The sequence below is a fragment of the Simochromis diagramma genome, unplaced genomic scaffold (genome assembly GCF_900408965.1).
Source record: "Simochromis diagramma unplaced genomic scaffold, fSimDia1.1 OVJJ01000387.1, whole genome shotgun sequence".
Taxonomy (NCBI): Eukaryota; Metazoa; Chordata; class Actinopteri; order Cichliformes; family Cichlidae; genus Simochromis; species Simochromis diagramma.
Genome location: NW_024387152.1, coordinates 2,927,056 through 2,945,176, shown reverse-complemented (window position 1 = coordinate 2,945,176; position 18,121 = coordinate 2,927,056). Strand labels below are relative to the sequence as shown.

General features: G+C 40.7%; 1 protein-coding gene across 2 annotated transcripts; it reads right to left on the bottom strand.

Moving 5' to 3' along the window:
• Positions 1-640: 640 nt before the first annotated feature.
• On the bottom strand, positions 641-17,242 carry avpr2aa (arginine vasopressin receptor 2a, duplicate a). 2 transcript variants are annotated; one of them, XM_040047637.1, is made up of 8 exons: positions 16,571-17,242; positions 15,630-15,699; positions 12,159-12,257; positions 10,449-10,828; positions 5,753-5,998; positions 5,465-5,611; positions 3,913-4,468; positions 641-2,852 (listed from the first exon to the last, which is right to left on the bottom strand). In XM_040047637.1, the coding sequence occupies exons 4-8, from the start codon at positions 10,824-10,826 to the stop codon at positions 2,653-2,655; spliced, it is 1,527 nt and encodes a 508-aa protein (XP_039903571.1). In that variant the 5' UTR covers positions 10,827-10,828; positions 12,159-12,257; positions 15,630-15,699; positions 16,571-17,242; the 3' UTR covers positions 641-2,652. The 2 variants fall into 2 exon arrangements, with proteins under 2 accessions (XP_039903571.1, XP_039903570.1); XM_040047636.1 differs by lacking the exon at positions 12,159-12,257 and having other exon boundaries at positions 16,571-17,240.
• Between the last annotated feature and the right edge of the window lie 879 nt (positions 17,243-18,121).

Here is an 18,121-nt window from a genome sequence, read left to right as displayed (position 1 = left end):
TTGAAGACGGAACTTGCCCTGTTTTCCTGCCCTTGTGACTGGCTCCCTGAGGGGTAATTTATTTCTTTTATACCCCATTGCAGCCACACGGCTGGAAGGAAGCGCTGCCCTAACTGTAATGAAGAAGTGACCTTGAGTTTAGCCGTCACCCATGCTTCTGCATGGAAACCGTGAGCATTAGGGCATTCAGCATAAATACACACACACACACACTGCAAGATTATAAAAACAGCAGTGACCTACCAGTTAGACCATCTATCATATGCTCTGACAAGAGAGAGAGATGGTGGTGGCTGTTTCAGTGAAAAATAGGAAATGCCAAGTCTTTTATAGGACTACTCAGGAAACTAAACTGACTCTATAGGAAACTCTGTCTGATGATGGGTCTATTTTTAGGGGATATTTAAAGGTGTTCGTGCTTTCTGCTTCTCAGTCAGTTGAAGTGCATTTATTATTTAGCCGTTTTAATGCTCACTAATGGCTGTACAGAAAGCACAATGCACAGCTGAGGAGTGTTCGGCCTCTCCCATCAATCTGAAAGGCTGGATGAAACTGAGGTTTGGCCCTTTGCGTGGAGAAGAATCATCCTCTGACCTCTCAACTTCCTGCTTGGGAGAGAGAAAAATACATGAACACCCTGAAGGTTTGGGAGAAGTTCATCTATTTCCTGATATAACAAAGTGAGACACGGGACATTGTTGCTGCAGAGTTTCATTTGGCTGATAATCAAAGCAGAGGCCTGTGTCTGGGGAACAAGTTTGCAGTGGCGTGCTGTAAACCCAAACACCACGGCCACGCAGAGGAAAAGGTGAGGCTTCTCCTTTGACCCAGACGAGTACTCTTGAGATACCTTGAAAGCATGCTGGTATTGTCCTGCAGACTCGAACAACACTGTTCTCTCACGAAAAAGAAAGATGCACCAAAGTGTCTCACTGTGAGTGCACATCATTAAAAAAAAAGATTATTTTCAACAGCATCTAATGGATAGACTGATCAAATACACACAATGTTATCACATTTCCTGTATGTACAGTAGCTTATGTAATTATGCTATTGTAAAAACATACCATTAGAATATTTAAGTGTGTCATGCAGCTGAGGGCCATAATACTTTACTCTGTGCACAGAATAAAATGCAATATTATAAAAACTGTACCTGGAAGGCAGAAACAGGGAATAATATACCTATATACTATCTAAGTATACATTAAATATATATATATTTGTGTGTACATTTTCATTTACACAACAATAAATAAATAAAGAGATTAAAGAACACATGGCTCATGGTGTGATATAACATATCCTATGATCCCTGCTCTGGAGGTATGCTCTGTCTAAAAATAACTTGGCTGACATCATTTACAGATTAATCCAGTGAGGGAGGCCCCCTCTAAAAATGTCTACTGACATTACAGGCACTTGGTTTGGACTTGGAGTATTTGCAATATTCATGTGAAGCGTTTTCTTAAATAGTAATTGTTTCTAGATGTACGCTAACGTGTAGGTTGGAATATGTCTACTGATAAGACTTTAAAGTCGAGCTTTTAAAAAACAATCTTTGGTTTGACACCGCTTGTTTTCTTTCTTCCTTCTTTTTTAACTACACTGTACCTCAGACCATTGCAGCATTCAGCTTTTATCTAGCACAAAATGTAACATTCTCTTCAATAAATATACTTTACAACGTTGATCACGATACACGGAATGCTGATAAATACTTCTCATGAGTTTCTTCTGTGCTGTGTTCTCGTTTCATACTTTCAGAAAAGCATGACGGGAAGGTTCTTTTATGTGCCTCATATGGCGTGTTTGTATAAAATACAGTCACATAATTGTGTCCCAGTTGAGCAAGGAAAACCAGGTTTATTTTGTTGCGCGGTGCTTTCCTTCTGCTGCACCGTCCTCAGGAGTGAATCTTAAGCCCATCTTGCTAACAAATCACTATTGTTGGAACCTGGAAGTGAATTCCTTCTTTGCCTCAAGCATCCGTCTCTAATCCTTTCTTTCTTTCTGTGGAATAACAAAGTTTGATCACATTATTAGATTTCAACTACAGTCCTCCTGGGACCACTGCTGTAACATCCATGACATCCCCTGTCTGTTCTCCTGCAGTCTTATTCTCGTGTACTGTCTGCATGTGCTTCTTTTCTTTTCCTTCCAGCTTGGTTTTCTCTGCACCCATAGTTTTGTCTGCTGCTTTATACATTAGGCGTGCCATTAATGTAGCAATCCACCCCTTGCATTCCTGCTGCTCTACTGTATCCGAGCAGAGTAAGAGACTGTCCACAGTTCTGTTCAACAGCTACTGAGGTGAAAATGTTTTCACCTTCCAGTCCATTTCACCCCACAGATCCACCGAAACACTGTGTTATGAATGGTGCTGACATCTTCAGTGACAGCCGTCCTTACTGCTGGGGCGAGTAACACAGGTGATTACAAATAGAAGTCCTGGTGAGAAGACAGCTGTCCTTTGATGCTGAAAACATCTGGTGGAGGTCGTCACAGTGCGTTCTCAGGCTGCGGCGCTGGAGGCGGTGACATCAGCAGAGTTGTGTGCAAAAGTACGTCCTTGCAGTGGGCGCGTGTGCACCCATGCATGCCTTTCGAGCATGTCTCTGTGTGTCTCGCTCTCCAGCTCATCAGTCTTTGTCAGTACAGGCTGTCCTTGGTGGTGGAGGTGTGTGTGGTGGTAGAGTCGTCAGGCAGGGAGCCCCGGCGTCCAGATCTTGACCCACAGTGGAGCAGATTTTGCAGCTCTCTTGACACGCTGCTGGAGAAAGCCGTGTAGATCCATGGGTTGGTGCACGAGTTCAGACTGGCCAGCAGCATCAGGATAGTGAAGGCCACTCCTGCAGAGGACACACACCGCCAAAAAGACAAGTCCAAAAATACATCCAGATGTAAAATGCTCATTTTCAAATGTACAACCTTTAAGTTGGAAGGAAACATTCCTCTTAAAATGAGGACAAACTAAGGACAAATCACAGTGCAAGTCACATTAGTCTCTCACCCCTTAGGAAACAAACATAAAAATGTGCAAATATTTAGCAGCAGAGCACTGTGCATTATTTTGTTTTTTATTCTACTTCAAGAATTTGATTATAAATATCCCAGGGGAAGAACTCCACACATACTTCCTCCTTCATATTTTTCATTTCTAATAACAAGTCTATTGTGCATTAGGCAAAACACACTGAGAGCAGCTGAGAACAATGAATGAGACCGTTCTGATTTTAGAATAAAGCTGACAATAATCAGCTGAGTGTGGGGCTGTCTGCCAATCAGGGCTTTTATTTCATGAGAGTATGCTAATCATGCTTGTAGCTGCATGTGAGTACACTTTGTGTATGCATCTGTGCTCGTGTGTGTGTGCGTTTGTATTTGCGCTTGTTCCATGTGTCTGCTTATGATTTTAACTATGCATGCCAGCTGCTGGCACCAATCATTGTTGATGAAATGTCAGCATCTGGCTCTGTTTCAGACTCTACGGGGGACGTAAACAGGTTATTTACTGGCCTCTGGTGTTTGTCTTTAGTTTCAGCTCAGGAAAAAACAAACTTGTTTGTGACCTTGTATTATATTCTCTGTTGAGAGCTGGAGCTTGTACTTAGAATAATGAGTTAGATAGCCTAATATTTGGACCCACCAAGATGCTCAAAAGCATTGATTGGAGTTTTCTGTTAAAAATAGGAGCTTTTCAATTAGCTTTATGCTCTCTAAAGTGCAAAACAGGTAAATTAGCTCCATTAGGGCGATTAAATAGATTGCATGAGCTAAGGAGAATCAATCCATCTGGGGTAAACAACATAAATGATTCACCTGACCGCACAGATGTTGCTTTCATTTCTTTTATGGGGTAGATTGGAAACATAAGTGGATGTTGCATCCATTAAGATGTTTATGACTAACCTTGGTCTGGAGGGTCTGGATCCCAGGCTGCCCACAGCTGGACAATGAAGAAAGGTGACCAGCAGATCGTATACACCAGCACAATGACCAGGGTCATCCTCACCGTCTTTGACATGGCTTTAGTGATACTTGGAGGTGGGGTGGCGGGGCGGTGAGGGGGAACATAATCAAGGGAGCAGCGAGGAGAGTTGGTGTAGGGCTCCTGGCAATCTGAGCCGTTCACTGTTTGCTGATGCGCTGCTGTTCTTGTTGTTGTCACATGTTCCCCGTGGCAACTGTTGCACTGAATATCAGGTGGTACATAGTCATAACATTCTCCCACTTGGCTGTTGGGTGTGTTATTGTGGGGGTTGTTATTTGCAACCTTTAAGAGTTGTCCTCCTCTTCCGTCCCAGCCTCCTCCTCCAGACGCCCGTCTCCCCCTCTCTCTGGATCGCTCGTCCTCCTTCCTAAAGCTGTGAAAGCGGAAGAGGATTTCGTTTTTCTTCATCTCAGCCATCACCATCCTCTCTGACTTCAGGTAGATGTTGTTGTGAATCTCGCGGAAGATTCTTATCTGAAATATAAGAACATTTTTAGAAATTACAACAGCTCAGTGAGAGGGAAAACTAGACATGCCATCATTCACGACCTAAAAGGCCCGAGGATTACGTTTTATCATGGGAACGTGGCAAATTCAGATGCTTGTGTTTGCTGCAGACTGTCCTGGTTGCAGTTTATGTCAACACTGAACGGAAATTTGAAATGTAAAAAAAAAGAGAGTATGTGTTGGCCTTAACCATCGGCCATAAACCGGTGTCAGACATTTTTATGTAACATTATTTAACGCCACGATTCCTTCGCTCTGTTACATAGCTACCATAAAACTTTATTGCACCAAAATGATTTGTGGTATTCTCCAGAGAAACCAAAACAACGACATGAAATCCATTACTAATAAGCGATTCATCCTTCCAACTATTTTTACTTTGATTCTGAAGGTTTGTTACAACTGAAGCTACACATTAATCCATCTTTCCATTCAGTTTATGGGATTTAATCGGGCGAGACACTTGAAACTTTCCAAATTACCTCCTTCAGCAGAAATAACATCATTCTCTCTTCCAGAAACGTTCTAAATATCCCTCCGGATTTGAAATCTGATATTCAAAATAGTGGAAAAAAGGTCCAGAATTCTATGTTTGGCACAGATCTGGTACATTCCTCTCCCTGGCAGGACGTTTTCAGACTGGGCAGGCATCTCGGCAGTAGACCTCCAAGTGCTGTGTTAATTAGGGGAAAAAGCTGGAACCTAGAAATATCTTTCCCTAAATAGATCAGGACTGATGGGAGGCACCCCAGAATGTCATATCTGCCTGGGGATGCGACATAACACCAACCACAGTCTCCACAGGTTATTGAACAATGCGTGCCAAATACACTCTTGAAACCAAAACAGCATTTCATTCATGCCACAAGCCTCATTACTGGATAATGTTGCTCTGAGCATGTAATCCTATAGTCAACACCCTTTGTGGACAGTGCAGAGTTCAGCCAGTACAACTAGAATTACCTGACAGATGGTGATGATGAGGGCGGGCAGGAGGAAGACAGTTACCGTCATCCAGGTGACGTAGGCTTTCAGCCCCCACAGCTCAGCAAAGTGACCCCAGCACTCGAACTCACCGGGAGCCACTTCTGAGCGAGAGAAGATGAATACCTGACAGAAACAACAAGGGAAAAGTGGTCAGCACACCCACAGACACTGATAATCTGCAGTGATCTCTTGAAGCTAAAAATAGACAAACATCTTGAGTTCTCCTGTGGAAATCAAGCTGCCTGTGTGTTCACCCCTTCCTACCTGCGGTATGCTGAGGATCAGTGCCAGGCCCCAGGCCACCATGACAGGAGTGTTCCAGCGGGACACTGTGCCCCCTCGGTAGGCCTGCAGCGGGCAGCAGATGGCATGGTGCCGGTCTACTGTCATGGCAACTATCATATAGGAGGAAGCAAACATGCCAACAATCTGCAAGTACTTGATGGACCGGCATAGCAAATCCGGCCCTTGAAACCTCTCTGTAATGTCCCATATTAGCTGAGGAAGAACCTGAACACACAGATAAAAAGTAGTTATTTTTAAAATAAGTGTTTCCTAATATTTTCAGCGTGTCAACAAGAAGTGCCTGTGCAGCCCAAACCCAATTTAGCACTTTGTCCGAGACTGTTATCTGAAAACTGCTTGAGCACATCAGTAAGCCACACCATGGCACTTAATGACATGTTCTTTACTACCCATGACAAGGGCACAGGGCAAGCCTGTTTTTTCATTTGTTTGTTTTTACCTCAAAAAACACCAAAGATATGGTCATCTACATACGAAAGTAGTTCTAAAACAAAAAATCATTTATCCTGTTTGAATGATGTTTATAATTGCATTGCACAGCTGGACTGGGAAAAGCTGATCTTTTATATACATATATATATTTGACTGCCATTTTAAGAAATTTGTGCAGCCGAGTCACCGAGAAGCCAACTGGGTAGGAAAGCAGCAGAGACTTCAGAAAGAAATACAGATACAATTCATTACTGTGAAAAGCCCTGACAGAGCCCTCACTCACTGCAGTGGGTTTTTTAAAGCATCTGAAAACAGACATTAAAGTACACTATAAGGCAGACAGTTTGTACAGTTATTACAAGTTTGAAAGTCAATATTTGGTATGACCAACTTTATTCTTCAACACAGACTGAGGTCTCTTAGTGAAACTTTCTTGTAATTTCTTTAAGTAGTCTACAGGAATAGTTCTCCAGGCTCCAGGATAGTTTTTCATTGGCTGTTTTTCTACCTACGTATGCACTGACAGTGTGCTTCCATGGTGGTATTGAAAAAAATCTGATGGTACTTTTCTGTGTTCATAATTCCATCAATTATGACAAGATCTCCACAAAAGCTCCGCCATGTTGTTCAGATGGCTGCAGACACTCGCTGTTGTGCTTCTCTCCTGACCTCCTCCTACAGTACATATTGACATTTTGAACTAAAAATTTAAAATATGGATTTGTCCTTCATTCGTCCTGTTGCCACTGATTTTCGGTTCAGTTCTTGTGTAGTTTGGCACACACCAGCCTTTTCTTTCTGTTTCCCTTCCTTAAGAATAACTTCCACTGAGACCATTTCTGATTAGGCTTTGGCAGTATAGTATATGAATCAACTGAAGGGCCAGATGCCTTTATCGTTGTGGGGGTATAGCTTAGTGGTAGAGCATTTGATTGCAGCTCAAGAGGTCTCTGGTTCAATTCCAGATACTCCCTGTGGAAGCTTAAAAAGCCTTTCTTAAAATTGGCTCCTTCACAGCCAGCTTTCCACCGAGATCTTTTTAACAAACAGTAAAAGGCTCATTTGAAGGCTCAGATGCACGTGTCGGCTTTGCTGTTTTGTTTTGTTTTTTCTTATTTCTTAAGGACACAACTTTGAGATGCTGTTCATCTGCTATTGACTGTTTTTATTTTTTTAGGCCTACCTTTTCATCTTTATCTTCCAGACCTTAATTTTTTTTACATTTTATTTTAAGTTCATTTATTAAACACTTTTCACGGACAAGCGGCCTGTGAAATGGAGCGAGACAAAGATTTCACATGCGAGAGCAGTTGGGCAGAAGGAGGCAAGAACCTGACTGATTTTAAAATGTAATTCAGCAGGAGCTATAATTATGGTCTCAGTCTTGTTAGCATTTAAAACAAGGTAATTACTAGAGAGCCAGTCAGTATTCTCTCTGAGTTAAGCTGTGGACTCGGGTGGACAACCTATCAAGCTGAATGTCATCAGCATAGAAATGATAAAAAAAAATGTAATTAAAAAATTGAATAATGGCAGCTAGAGGAAGCATGCAGAAAAAAAATAAAGTAAAGTAAAGTAAAGTAAAGCGCTGTACAAATACAGACCAAAATAATAATGGACCCAAAATCCCTTTTTAACCCCACAGGTTAGGGAGGAAATGTTAGAGGTGAACTTGTTTGTTCTAACAGAGAGGGTCCTATCAGAAAAGTAAGAAGTAAATAAGTCTAAAGCACAGCCAAATTCACCAGCCAAAACATGAAGCCTATAAAGCAGGATTTTTATGGTCAATGGTATCAAAGGCTTCACTGAAATCAGGCAAAAATGATTACAGAACAATTCCTCCATCAGAAGCCTTCAACAGCATGGTCTCAGTGGAACGCTACTTTTGAGAGCAAGACTGTAAAGGGTTAAAAATCTAAAATTTGCATAGTAAAGATCTGAACTTATTTTCTGCTGTTTTTTCTAATATTTGCTTATAAATAGTCTTTTTTTTTTTTCTTTTTTTTTTTAAATTACCACATTCCTTTGAAAAAGGTCAGGTACAAGGACTGGACTGAAATAACTGAAAAAGCCTCCAATGGCCAAAGAAATGCTGGATAACCAGAGGTGTGGACTCGAGTCACATGACTTGGACTCGAGTCAGACTCGAGTCATTAATTTTATGACTTTAGACTTGACTTGAAAAAATGTTCTAAGACTTGTGACTTGACTTGGACTTTTACACCAATGACCTGGGACTTGAATTGGACTTGAACCGGTTTACTTGAAAAGACTTGATATTTTACCCCAAATATAAAATTTAACATGCATATTATATAGAGATTGAAAATGTGACGTCATTCACGGGTAGAACCGCAAAGGATTCTGGGAACTCGTGGCAAGCGGTACTAGCGCACGCAGGCTTTCAATTAAAATCAGTTATACAGCGATAAAAAGAAACACAAAAATGTCAAGAAGCTGTTGTATTATTAACTGCAATAGCCGGTCGCATGACAGCCACGGGAAGCCGACGGGTAAAGAGATCGGTTGTTATCGGATTACATCGTTGAAGAGAAATTGTTCGAGCCATGTTTCCGAAGTAACAAAGAGGCGACGGGTGGCCTGGATTGCAGCCATTCAAAGATCAAATATAACGTCCCAGAACACTCCAGCTCACAGGTTAGTCTGCTCCAAGCATTTCCACGAAGGTCAGTGTTTTTTAGTAGTTATTACGTCATTTTCATAACATAATTGGTGATATAGGTTACAAGCAAGTCTGGCGCTGAACAGAAAATGTCGCGCTATGCTCCTTTGTTTATTGTGCATAAATAGTGAATTGTCCTGACACAATATTGCGTTTCGCCTCTGTTATTATGGTACATTGACAAAAACATATACTTTTATTCACAGGATAAAACAGGTTTTGTGTATCACTAATTGCCCAGTACGATTACAGCATACAGTATTATTGTCACTGCTACATTTCTGTGATGCTACCAGAAATTATTTCCACTGCTAATTAATTACCGTTGAGCTCAAAGGTCCTATTAATAAACGGTTAAGGAATGTGTATTTATGACGAAAATTTGTGAGACTGGTAAACTTATGATACGTACGATGGTCTTTCGTTCTACACGGTGCATTTCAAGGTCCTGCACCCATCCATCGGTAAACTGTACCTGGGCTTGTTGCAGTGACCTGAAGTTACTAAACTTCATGAGTGTATGCACTCACTCCAAGAACCGTATGATTATAAATATGCATGTAAATATGCTACGATGAGATAGCTGACTTCATCTAACTAGCAAATGTTTTCCAGGCTACGTTGGTGATGCAGTTTTTTTAATGTGTATGATATTTTTGTCATGCGATTTTAAAGCTGGTCCTACAACCGCATCCAAAAATAACATGCAGCTTATCTCAGAACTGTTGGTGAAAATTATTCTTGGAGCTAGGTTTAATTGAGCTGCATTTTAAAGAGGTGCAATTTCACAATTTGTGTATATTTTCTAAGTTCACTATTTTGTCATGTGTTGAGAAAAACACAGATTTTAAAATTACATGGTCTAATATTTACATTTAGCATATAACTGCAACATGCTTTTTTCGTTGTTTTTTTTTTTTTAAAGACTCGAAAGGACTTGAAATTCAAAGTTTCAGACTTGTGACTTGACTCGGACTTTTACACCAGTGACTTGAGACTCGACTCTGACTTGCCTGACATTACTTGAGACTTGACTTGAGACTTGAGGATAAAGACTTGAGACTTACTTGAGACTTGCAAAACAATGACTTGGTCCCACCTCTGTGGATAACTATTGCTCATGACCACTTTAAAAATTACAGGAAAGTTTGAAGGTCTGGAGGCAAAGTAAAAAAGAAATGCACAGTATTTATATTATAGGTATTTTTGTGGAACAGTGTATACAACTGTAACAGATCCAGACAGTATATAACTCACAATTACATAGTTTAACACAGTTAAGTGAAAAAGAAATTCCCATGGAAGATAAAAATCAATATTAAGATGAGCAAGTTTTCAGTGTGACAAAAATTGTTAGTAAAGATGAAATATTTAGACTTGAATAAAGACTCAAAAAGAAATAAACATGTTTTACTTATGGCAAAAACAAAACAGGCCTTTAACAAACTGAGACCATTTTGTAAATGTTTGTTTCATCCACTGCTGTGATCTATGTATATTCATGTTGCTATAATGCCTCAAAGAAACCCCTGTACTGACCTGAAAGAAAGCCACCACCAGGTCAGCCACACACAGGTTGACCATGAATATGTGCATCGGCGCGTTGTGCTTCCTCCGCCTCAGAAGCACCCACAACACAAAGCTGTTCCCCAAGGTGGTAAGAGCCAGCACCACCGCAAGCACTGCAATCTCAGCCCGGGCCAAGCCGATATCCCTCACCCTGGGCTGGGGAAGGGTGCGAGGTGTGCTATTGGAGCCATTCTCGGGAAAGATGCCAAAGAAGGATCCCCCACTGTGAGATGTGTTGAATGAGTTCAGTTCAGAAATAAACGAGGAAGAGAAGTTATTTCTTCCTGTGGGGCCCAGAGCGGAGAGGCCTAACCTATCCCAGTCCGTTTCCAAACTGATGCTTTCCATTCCTGGAAGACAAACAAAGTGTTAATTTGGGAAAGCCAATAAAATCTATTGTTTATAGTTTGTATAAATGATGCTCTGCACAAACACAGTCTGCAGGAGTCAATCTGCTGCAGGGCTGTATGACTGTCCACTAGTGGATTTTGGCCAAGTCCAGATTATTATCAACAGACAATGAAATTGCACTGAATTATTACATCTGTGCATCTTATTGCATTTCCTGCAGTTGCCAAAAAATGCACTGTTCCTTACAGTACTGCTGAGAATCCAAAGCAAAACACACACAGACTTCCCACATAAGCTGATGCAGATATAAATCACAGGAACTCTTTGTTGTTGGATCATCAGTAACAGTTTCACATCATGTACCACAAATAGCTCCTGTTGGGTAACCTCATCACATTCAACTCAAAGTAATGAGAGCCAGACACTCTGCCAATCATGCAAGTGTAATTATGTCTCAGATTTTAATAATTCTCCTGTCTGTTTGTCCATCTCCCAAAGCTTCCCATTCGATCTGACGCAAGTCCAGTTTGGTTTATTTTCTTTCTAATTCTTTCTCAAGGTTGATTTGACAGCTTTGCCTCCTATCCCACCACCCTTATTCCTTCACGTCCCCTCTCATAATCATTCTCATCCCATGCTTACCCTTGTACATTCCTGTTTCCCCCTGTTTTTGTTCCCCTCTCTCCAGATTTTCTCTCATGCATCCAGGCGTTCTTTTCTCTTCTCTCTCTCTCCCAATCTAAATTAATTTTACGTTTATTTTTCTTTGCTTATAAATAAATGGCTGAAAAGAACAGAAAGTTGATAGGAATTAGATGACAATTTAAGAAACAGAGTCATGGGATGTAGAGGGCAGCCTTGGTCAAATAAACTGCATGTAGAGTAGCGTCTGAGAAGGGGGGGTGGGGGGGGGGGGGGGGGGTGGAGAGTAGCGATACAGGCGGTGAGGAGAAAGGAGAAAAAACTGCCCAGAAAAGGTAAAAGAATTGATTTTTGAGGGAGGGTGATTGGATGAGACTAGAGGAGTGGCAAAACATAGCTCCAAGGAGAGATGTGCACTTTTAGTTATTTCGCTGTGAGTGATGATTGACACCGTGTTGATGTAATATTTTGACTAATATGCTGCGGAGTGGTCGTATATCTAAATGTGCCACTGAATGGGTGATAAGAGAGCTTCCATTTCTGCCTGATCAGAAGGAAAACGTGAGAATATTGAGCAATTGAATGTGACTATACATAACAAGGTTGTTCCCACTATTACGCTACCACCTAATGACCAGTTAGTAACAGTGGACGCACTCCTGGGTGTGTAAGGACGGCTGAACATACTGTCAAGCTTTACATGCTGGCTTTGCCAGAGGAATGTAATCAGATGAATGCATGACAGGCCTGGCCTGGTTGACTTCTCTTCCCAGCACAAATGTACAGCTGTGGGTGAAAAGAAGAGTATCTCAGTGGGATCATTCCTCAGAAAACAGAAAACTGCTCTCATGATTTGAGTGAATCCCGGCCGCCACACGAGGCAAACACAAGACTGCCATAAATGTCCAAACTAAATCAATCACTTTCTTTTTTTTATTAACATTCCTCTATATTTAAAGGGTTGTATTAGTGGGAAGGTCGGTAGAGGAGAGGATCAGACGTAGCAATAACAGTTGTTTTTTTCATCTTTGTTAATTAAGGGTGTAGACAACAGGGCCCTTTTTCAGTGAGGAATCTCTGGGCTTCTTTTTGTTGGTTCCGAGGAGCCTTGTGCCCCTCTCTGTAATTACAGTATAATTCATGAGAAGGTTCTTTGTGTGGCTGCACCACCAACCTAATTTCATTATATATATATTTCCATGTGATTCGTTTTTGATGTTCAGTCTGTTCTCAAGTATGCCTCGGTGCAGATAAGGTGCAATGGAGTTGTTACAATACCTGGAGTAAAGCTTAATTAAAGCTTTACTCCAGGTACTCAAGAAAGTCAAATAAAAGCATTGAAAACTGCTAAGCAGGAGCAGCTGTTAAGGTCCATCTGTCTGTAGATGACCACTGATGAGTACGTGCTGCATTTCTTTCTTCATAGCAGATTTTTATCTTCAAATTTATGACGTTGTTCTGAGAAAATCTGAATCCCTTGTTTACCTAAACTCCCGGATAAGAAAATATGCTGAATGCTCATTTGCATTGCATGTGTATCCAAGAAATCTCAGTGAACTGTCTTCCGATTGCTCAAGCTCATCTACAGGAGAGCCATGCATAGCCTGAAACCTGTGCCAGGAGTGCTCTCTGTCATATCATGAAATTTCTTAAACTGAAGCTGCACGATGAAGGTAAATAATGTCTGCAGAACATTGCTGGGTGCAGTTTAATATATTCCAAGCAGACCCCATTATTTCCATCTGTCTGACTGACTTAACACAAGTACAAATTATTCTTTGTGTGCTTGATAGACTGTAGACAGTACTTCTGGTAAAGTACGCTTTCTCTCTGATTGATGATGGAGTCTATCCCTCCCTTGCTTTGCTCTCCAGAGGCAAAGCAGAATGCAACCATCCATTTTCATAACCTCTCCGTGCTGTACTGCTGTCATAGGCACGGGGTTCACGCTCACAGAGCCTCAGGGAAGAAAGGAACATGTAGTTAAAGTGCACAAAAACCATTACAGATAGCATCCACTCACATCTTTCAACATCTGTGTCATCATTTCCAACTGTTCACACGTGTTTTGGTCATTCCCTTTCACAAACTACGACATGTTCAACATATGCCAAGATCCAAATACCAGATGTTTGAGACAAAGTATTTTTAAACCATTCTCAGGTGTGTTAAGGAACGAATGTCTTATAAAACCATGTTTTGATGTCAGTATTACAGTGTGTGACAAAATGCTTTTAAAGGAAGTTGAAAAAAAGGGTGCTATTATCCTTTAAGGCAAGACTTCACCCATTAGACACTCTGACGGAGGTGCTTGTGCACTTGGTGGTTTAATCCAAACATAATGAAAAAGCCATCACCTCTCTGCCTGTCTTGTCAGCCCCTGGATTAGTTTCCTTTGACCAAGTTGACCGAGTCTGATTAATGAGGACCTCTTTGTTCTCATTACCAGCCGCCCAGACGATCTGTGGCTAATTTCTCCTTCTACTCGGTCTTCCTTCTCTTCTACTTTTTCCATCCGTTACCTGTTATTTTCGCTACACTTTCATCCACCCACTCCATTTCTCTGATTCTGATTCCCTCCTAACCATTCCACCACCTGTGATCACAGACAAAAGAGGAAGCCGCTTCTCCTGCAGAGGAAACTGGCTCTGACATGTTTTTTTGTTTTTGCTTCATTTTAATCACCGTCCCCATTAATTGACTTTGGCAGCAGGAAACAGGATTAAAAAGGTCTGGCCCAATCTGAATTCAAGTCAACTGAAACTAATAAAGCAAGCATTAGATGACAGCGTGTTATATATTTACCTTTGGTTTTCCGCTGTTTTTCCTCAATGTGATTCATGCACGACACAAATGAATCATGTGGGGTCACAGACCGGGCTGCGTGGCATTTCATCTGCATGATAAGGCAGCCAGGGCCACGTTTTTCTCTTTAAGCCCCACAAATCTGTAAATTAGATCCCCGCTTGCACCCTCGCTGCGGCATTGATTCACCTCCTGAATGAGTCGGGTCAATGACAGCTAGATAGTTTGTGTATATTTATGCATTTCAGTTTGTGGAGGAACCTGCTGTACTCATTAAAAATCACATTCACGGTTCTCTATTTGAGTACATGTCACTCAGGTTCGCTCTCCAGCTGCAGCTCATATGAGCAATAATACAAATTATTCTTTTACTGTCTTCAACCCCAAACAGCCAAATAAATGATAATTATGCAGGGCCACACCTCATTATACACAGCGATTCAGTCATTGCTTAGATTACAGTCATATTGTATCAGATCAGATCAGGTCAGTAGACAGAACTCATGCAGAAGGTCCAAGTCCTCTTATCGTTACTGATAAACCCCGTTCATTAGACCACTGGCTGTTTTTCTTGTTATGTATCATTAACTAGCACACCACCAACAAGCAAGTGAACCATTCAAAATGGGACCTTTTTTCACATCACATGTAGCTGATAAAATATTCAGAGTATTCCCCCTGAAGATTGGAAAGTGGGCTACAGTGTTACCACATCAGCTAAAACAGGCCTGGAGTTGATTTGGTCAGAGCTGCAGCACATGATGAAATGAACGCAAGTAAATGATTCCCTGTTAGAGACCAAAGTAAATCGACTGTTAAAATAACCGTGATGATGATTTTTTCCTGATGGAGGCTGCAATCAAGGAAGTTATTATTCGTCCATAATACTTTGTGTGAGGGAGAAAAAAGAAGAAAACTTTGCGATTTATGGTGGAAAAAACCTTTTTCAATGACTTTGGTTGAGACAAAGAGCTTCCACAAAAAACACGTCTGCCAAAAAGCATTATTTGATTTAACTGACAGACAAGAAAGTTTGGCTTTTGTTGTTGTTGTTGTTCATTTTTAAGTATGGGATCTGTTTTTGATTTAACTTAAACACAATTTTTGATTATTTCTTCACTGTTAGGAGGAAATTTACCATTGTGATAATAAGTTGTGTCAGACAATAAATCAATGACACTTGAATATACAGACGCATGCATGCCGTCCACTCACAGCCTGGGAAAACAAATCTTTTGTTTGTCTAAAGCCCTTTGAGTTTCCTTTAAAAAAAAAACATGCGCAGGGCACGCACGTGTGCAAAAAAACACTCACACAAAGAAGAGCAACCCAGTGTGAGAAGTCGTCTCTTACCTTGTTGTCAGTGCATGGTAAGCATTCTCACGCGTGTCCTTTTCTGTTGGCTTTGCTCTTGTCTTTGCGACTGTGGGACAGAGCATTAAAAGCCATCACTGTTACTGCTCATTTACGTTACAGGCAACAACAGATAACATTAACATCGTGACAGTTCCCCCGAGCTTCTGTAATCTGTGGAAAAACTAACAGGACCACATCCATTTTCAATTAAGCTCTGCAATGACTTACATCTAATCAAGCACAATAACATACATGCTTTATGTTAAGAGAAATGACATCCTGAAAGTAGCTCTGGGAAACAATTAGGTTAGAATGATTTAATCACATTTTTTATTTCTGTTATTTGGAAAATTAGCCTAATTTAATTGCGGCGTTCCATCATTTGGAACAATTTTGTTTAATCAACCCAATAATTTACTACTTTGATTTGCAGTCACCAGAGCACTTTTTCAAACAGTTGTACTGTTTCCAAAATATAAGATGTGTGTTTTGTTCCTTTTCTTGTTAAATAAAATGTGTAAAATAAATATAATAAAATATATTTTCACTGTCTACAAACATGAAAGTAATATTATTAGATTATTGTATTATTATTATTATTATTATTAATGAGGAAACATGATTCTAAATACAAATATAAAAGAAACTGATAAAGCTCAGCCTGTTTATTAAAATTCTGCACACTGGGCTTTGATGGCATACTTGAGTTTTGAGCATAAATGAGATACTGTAGCCATACAAAGGCATGACCTCGATTGGGTTGTAAACAAATTGGAGGAATACAATGAGAACAAATTTAAGGCCCTGCTGGAAAGTTTTTCAGACAATGTTGAATAATGATTTAAATAATTAAAATAATTGTACATTTAACATAATAAGTATATGTTTAGCCATCAAATCAAATCCAGCAGTCATTATGGACTCAGTAAGGTACTTACTTGTTCTACTTCAGTGGTGCATTTCTGTTATATGTCGCTTAATTTTACCCAAATTAATTCTTCTCAATCCATGTCTCTCCTTTTAGCCTCAGCTGACTCCTGAATGAATTAGGCAGCACAGGAATAAAAATCACTCTTCATCAGAGTCAGGTGTTGGTCAGTGTTAACAAAAAGTTCTTTAGGGAGCTCTTTGTTATTCCTTTGCCTGCTGAGTGTACTCTCCTTGAGGTGTTGTAGTTCATTTGTAGTTCATTTTATTAAAGTAATCCATTTGATAGCCATGCGTGCCCTGGGTCCATTTGCGTCAGGTTATGCTTTTGCAATCTGCTGTGCCTTCACTAGCAGAAATGAATTTGATCTCCGTCCGTTCCTACCTCCCCCCTCTTCCCTCCACAGCTATCTCCTCCTCCTCCTAGGTCAACCAGCTTGTCCGCCAGGACTGAGGGTGGAGCCTGCAACCAGGAGTGGTGCAAGAGAGAGAGAGCGCGAGGGAGAGAGAGGGAGAGAGAGAGAGAGAGAGAGGGGAAGGGACCTGTTTTGTCATCCATAGCATTGCACTGAAGTATGGTGTCCACTCAATCACCGTGAGTCACTGGCAGACACAACCATCAGTCTTTACGTGCAGAATTCCTTTATATAATATTACAAGTAAGCAGTCCAGAACAGATACCTGCTGATATTATAAAAGAGAATATTCAGCTGTTAATTATAGCTCTAAATCCAGCTTCCCAGACACCCTCAGCTCCATTTCCTTCCCAACCCAACAGTTGAGGCATGTCAAGAGTCCGTGTATATACTATATGTGTGTATGTATATATATATATATATATATATATATATATATATATATATATATATATATATATATATAATGTTCTTCCTCTACACCCCCCCCCCCCCAATTTTTGCACATGTCGAGGAGCGTGTCAGGCTACATTTCACTGTGTGTTATACTTGTATAACTATGCATGTGACAAATAATAAAGAACCTTGAACCTTGAACCTCAAGAGTCCCCACATGTCAGCTGAGGCTCAGACGAACCGCCCACTCTCACATTTGCTCTGTCCGGTCTCACAACAATACTGCCGTCAAAACATGAATCAGAGCAAACAACACAATGTGCTAGAGACATATTTGAATTCCCAAAGAGAAAAAACTAAGCGCTGAAATAGCCAAATGTTACAGTTTCCTAGAAAATGTTATTATGAATCTGCCTGCAGAACATCTGCCTGCAGAGATGGAGACGCACTTCCTTCGACAGTGTAGAAGAAATTGTAGAAATTTAAAGGAGCTTAATCACCTGAAGTCGCAAATGCTCTCAGGGCAAGGAGGCAAAGCATATCGTGGGGCCCAAGATTTATATTAATATCCAACACTCTAAAAAACAGTCACTGACAAAGAAACACACAAAATGCACAACCACATGCACACATTTGATATAATAACATGCATATGAGCATGAATGTAAGCATCACTGCATACCGTCCAGCTTTGTTAATATTGTTTCAAAACACAACCAGAGAAAGTGAGCGCTGGAGAAAGAGACACAA

Excerpts from the sequence above, each read along its gene's own strand:
- avpr2aa (XM_040047637.1), bottom strand. The coding sequence starts at position 10,826 with ATGGAAAGCATCAGTTTGGAAACGGACTGGGATAGGTTAGGCCTCTCC. Across the intron at positions 5,612-5,752 it reads TGATCCTCAGCATACCGCAG|GTATTCATCTTCTCTCGCTC; the intron begins GTAGGAAGGGGT and ends TGTTTCTGTCAG. Across the intron at positions 2,853-3,912 it reads TCCAGACCCTCCAGACCAAG|GAGTGGCCTTCACTATCCTG; the intron begins GTTAGTCATAAA and ends TGTCCTCTGCAG.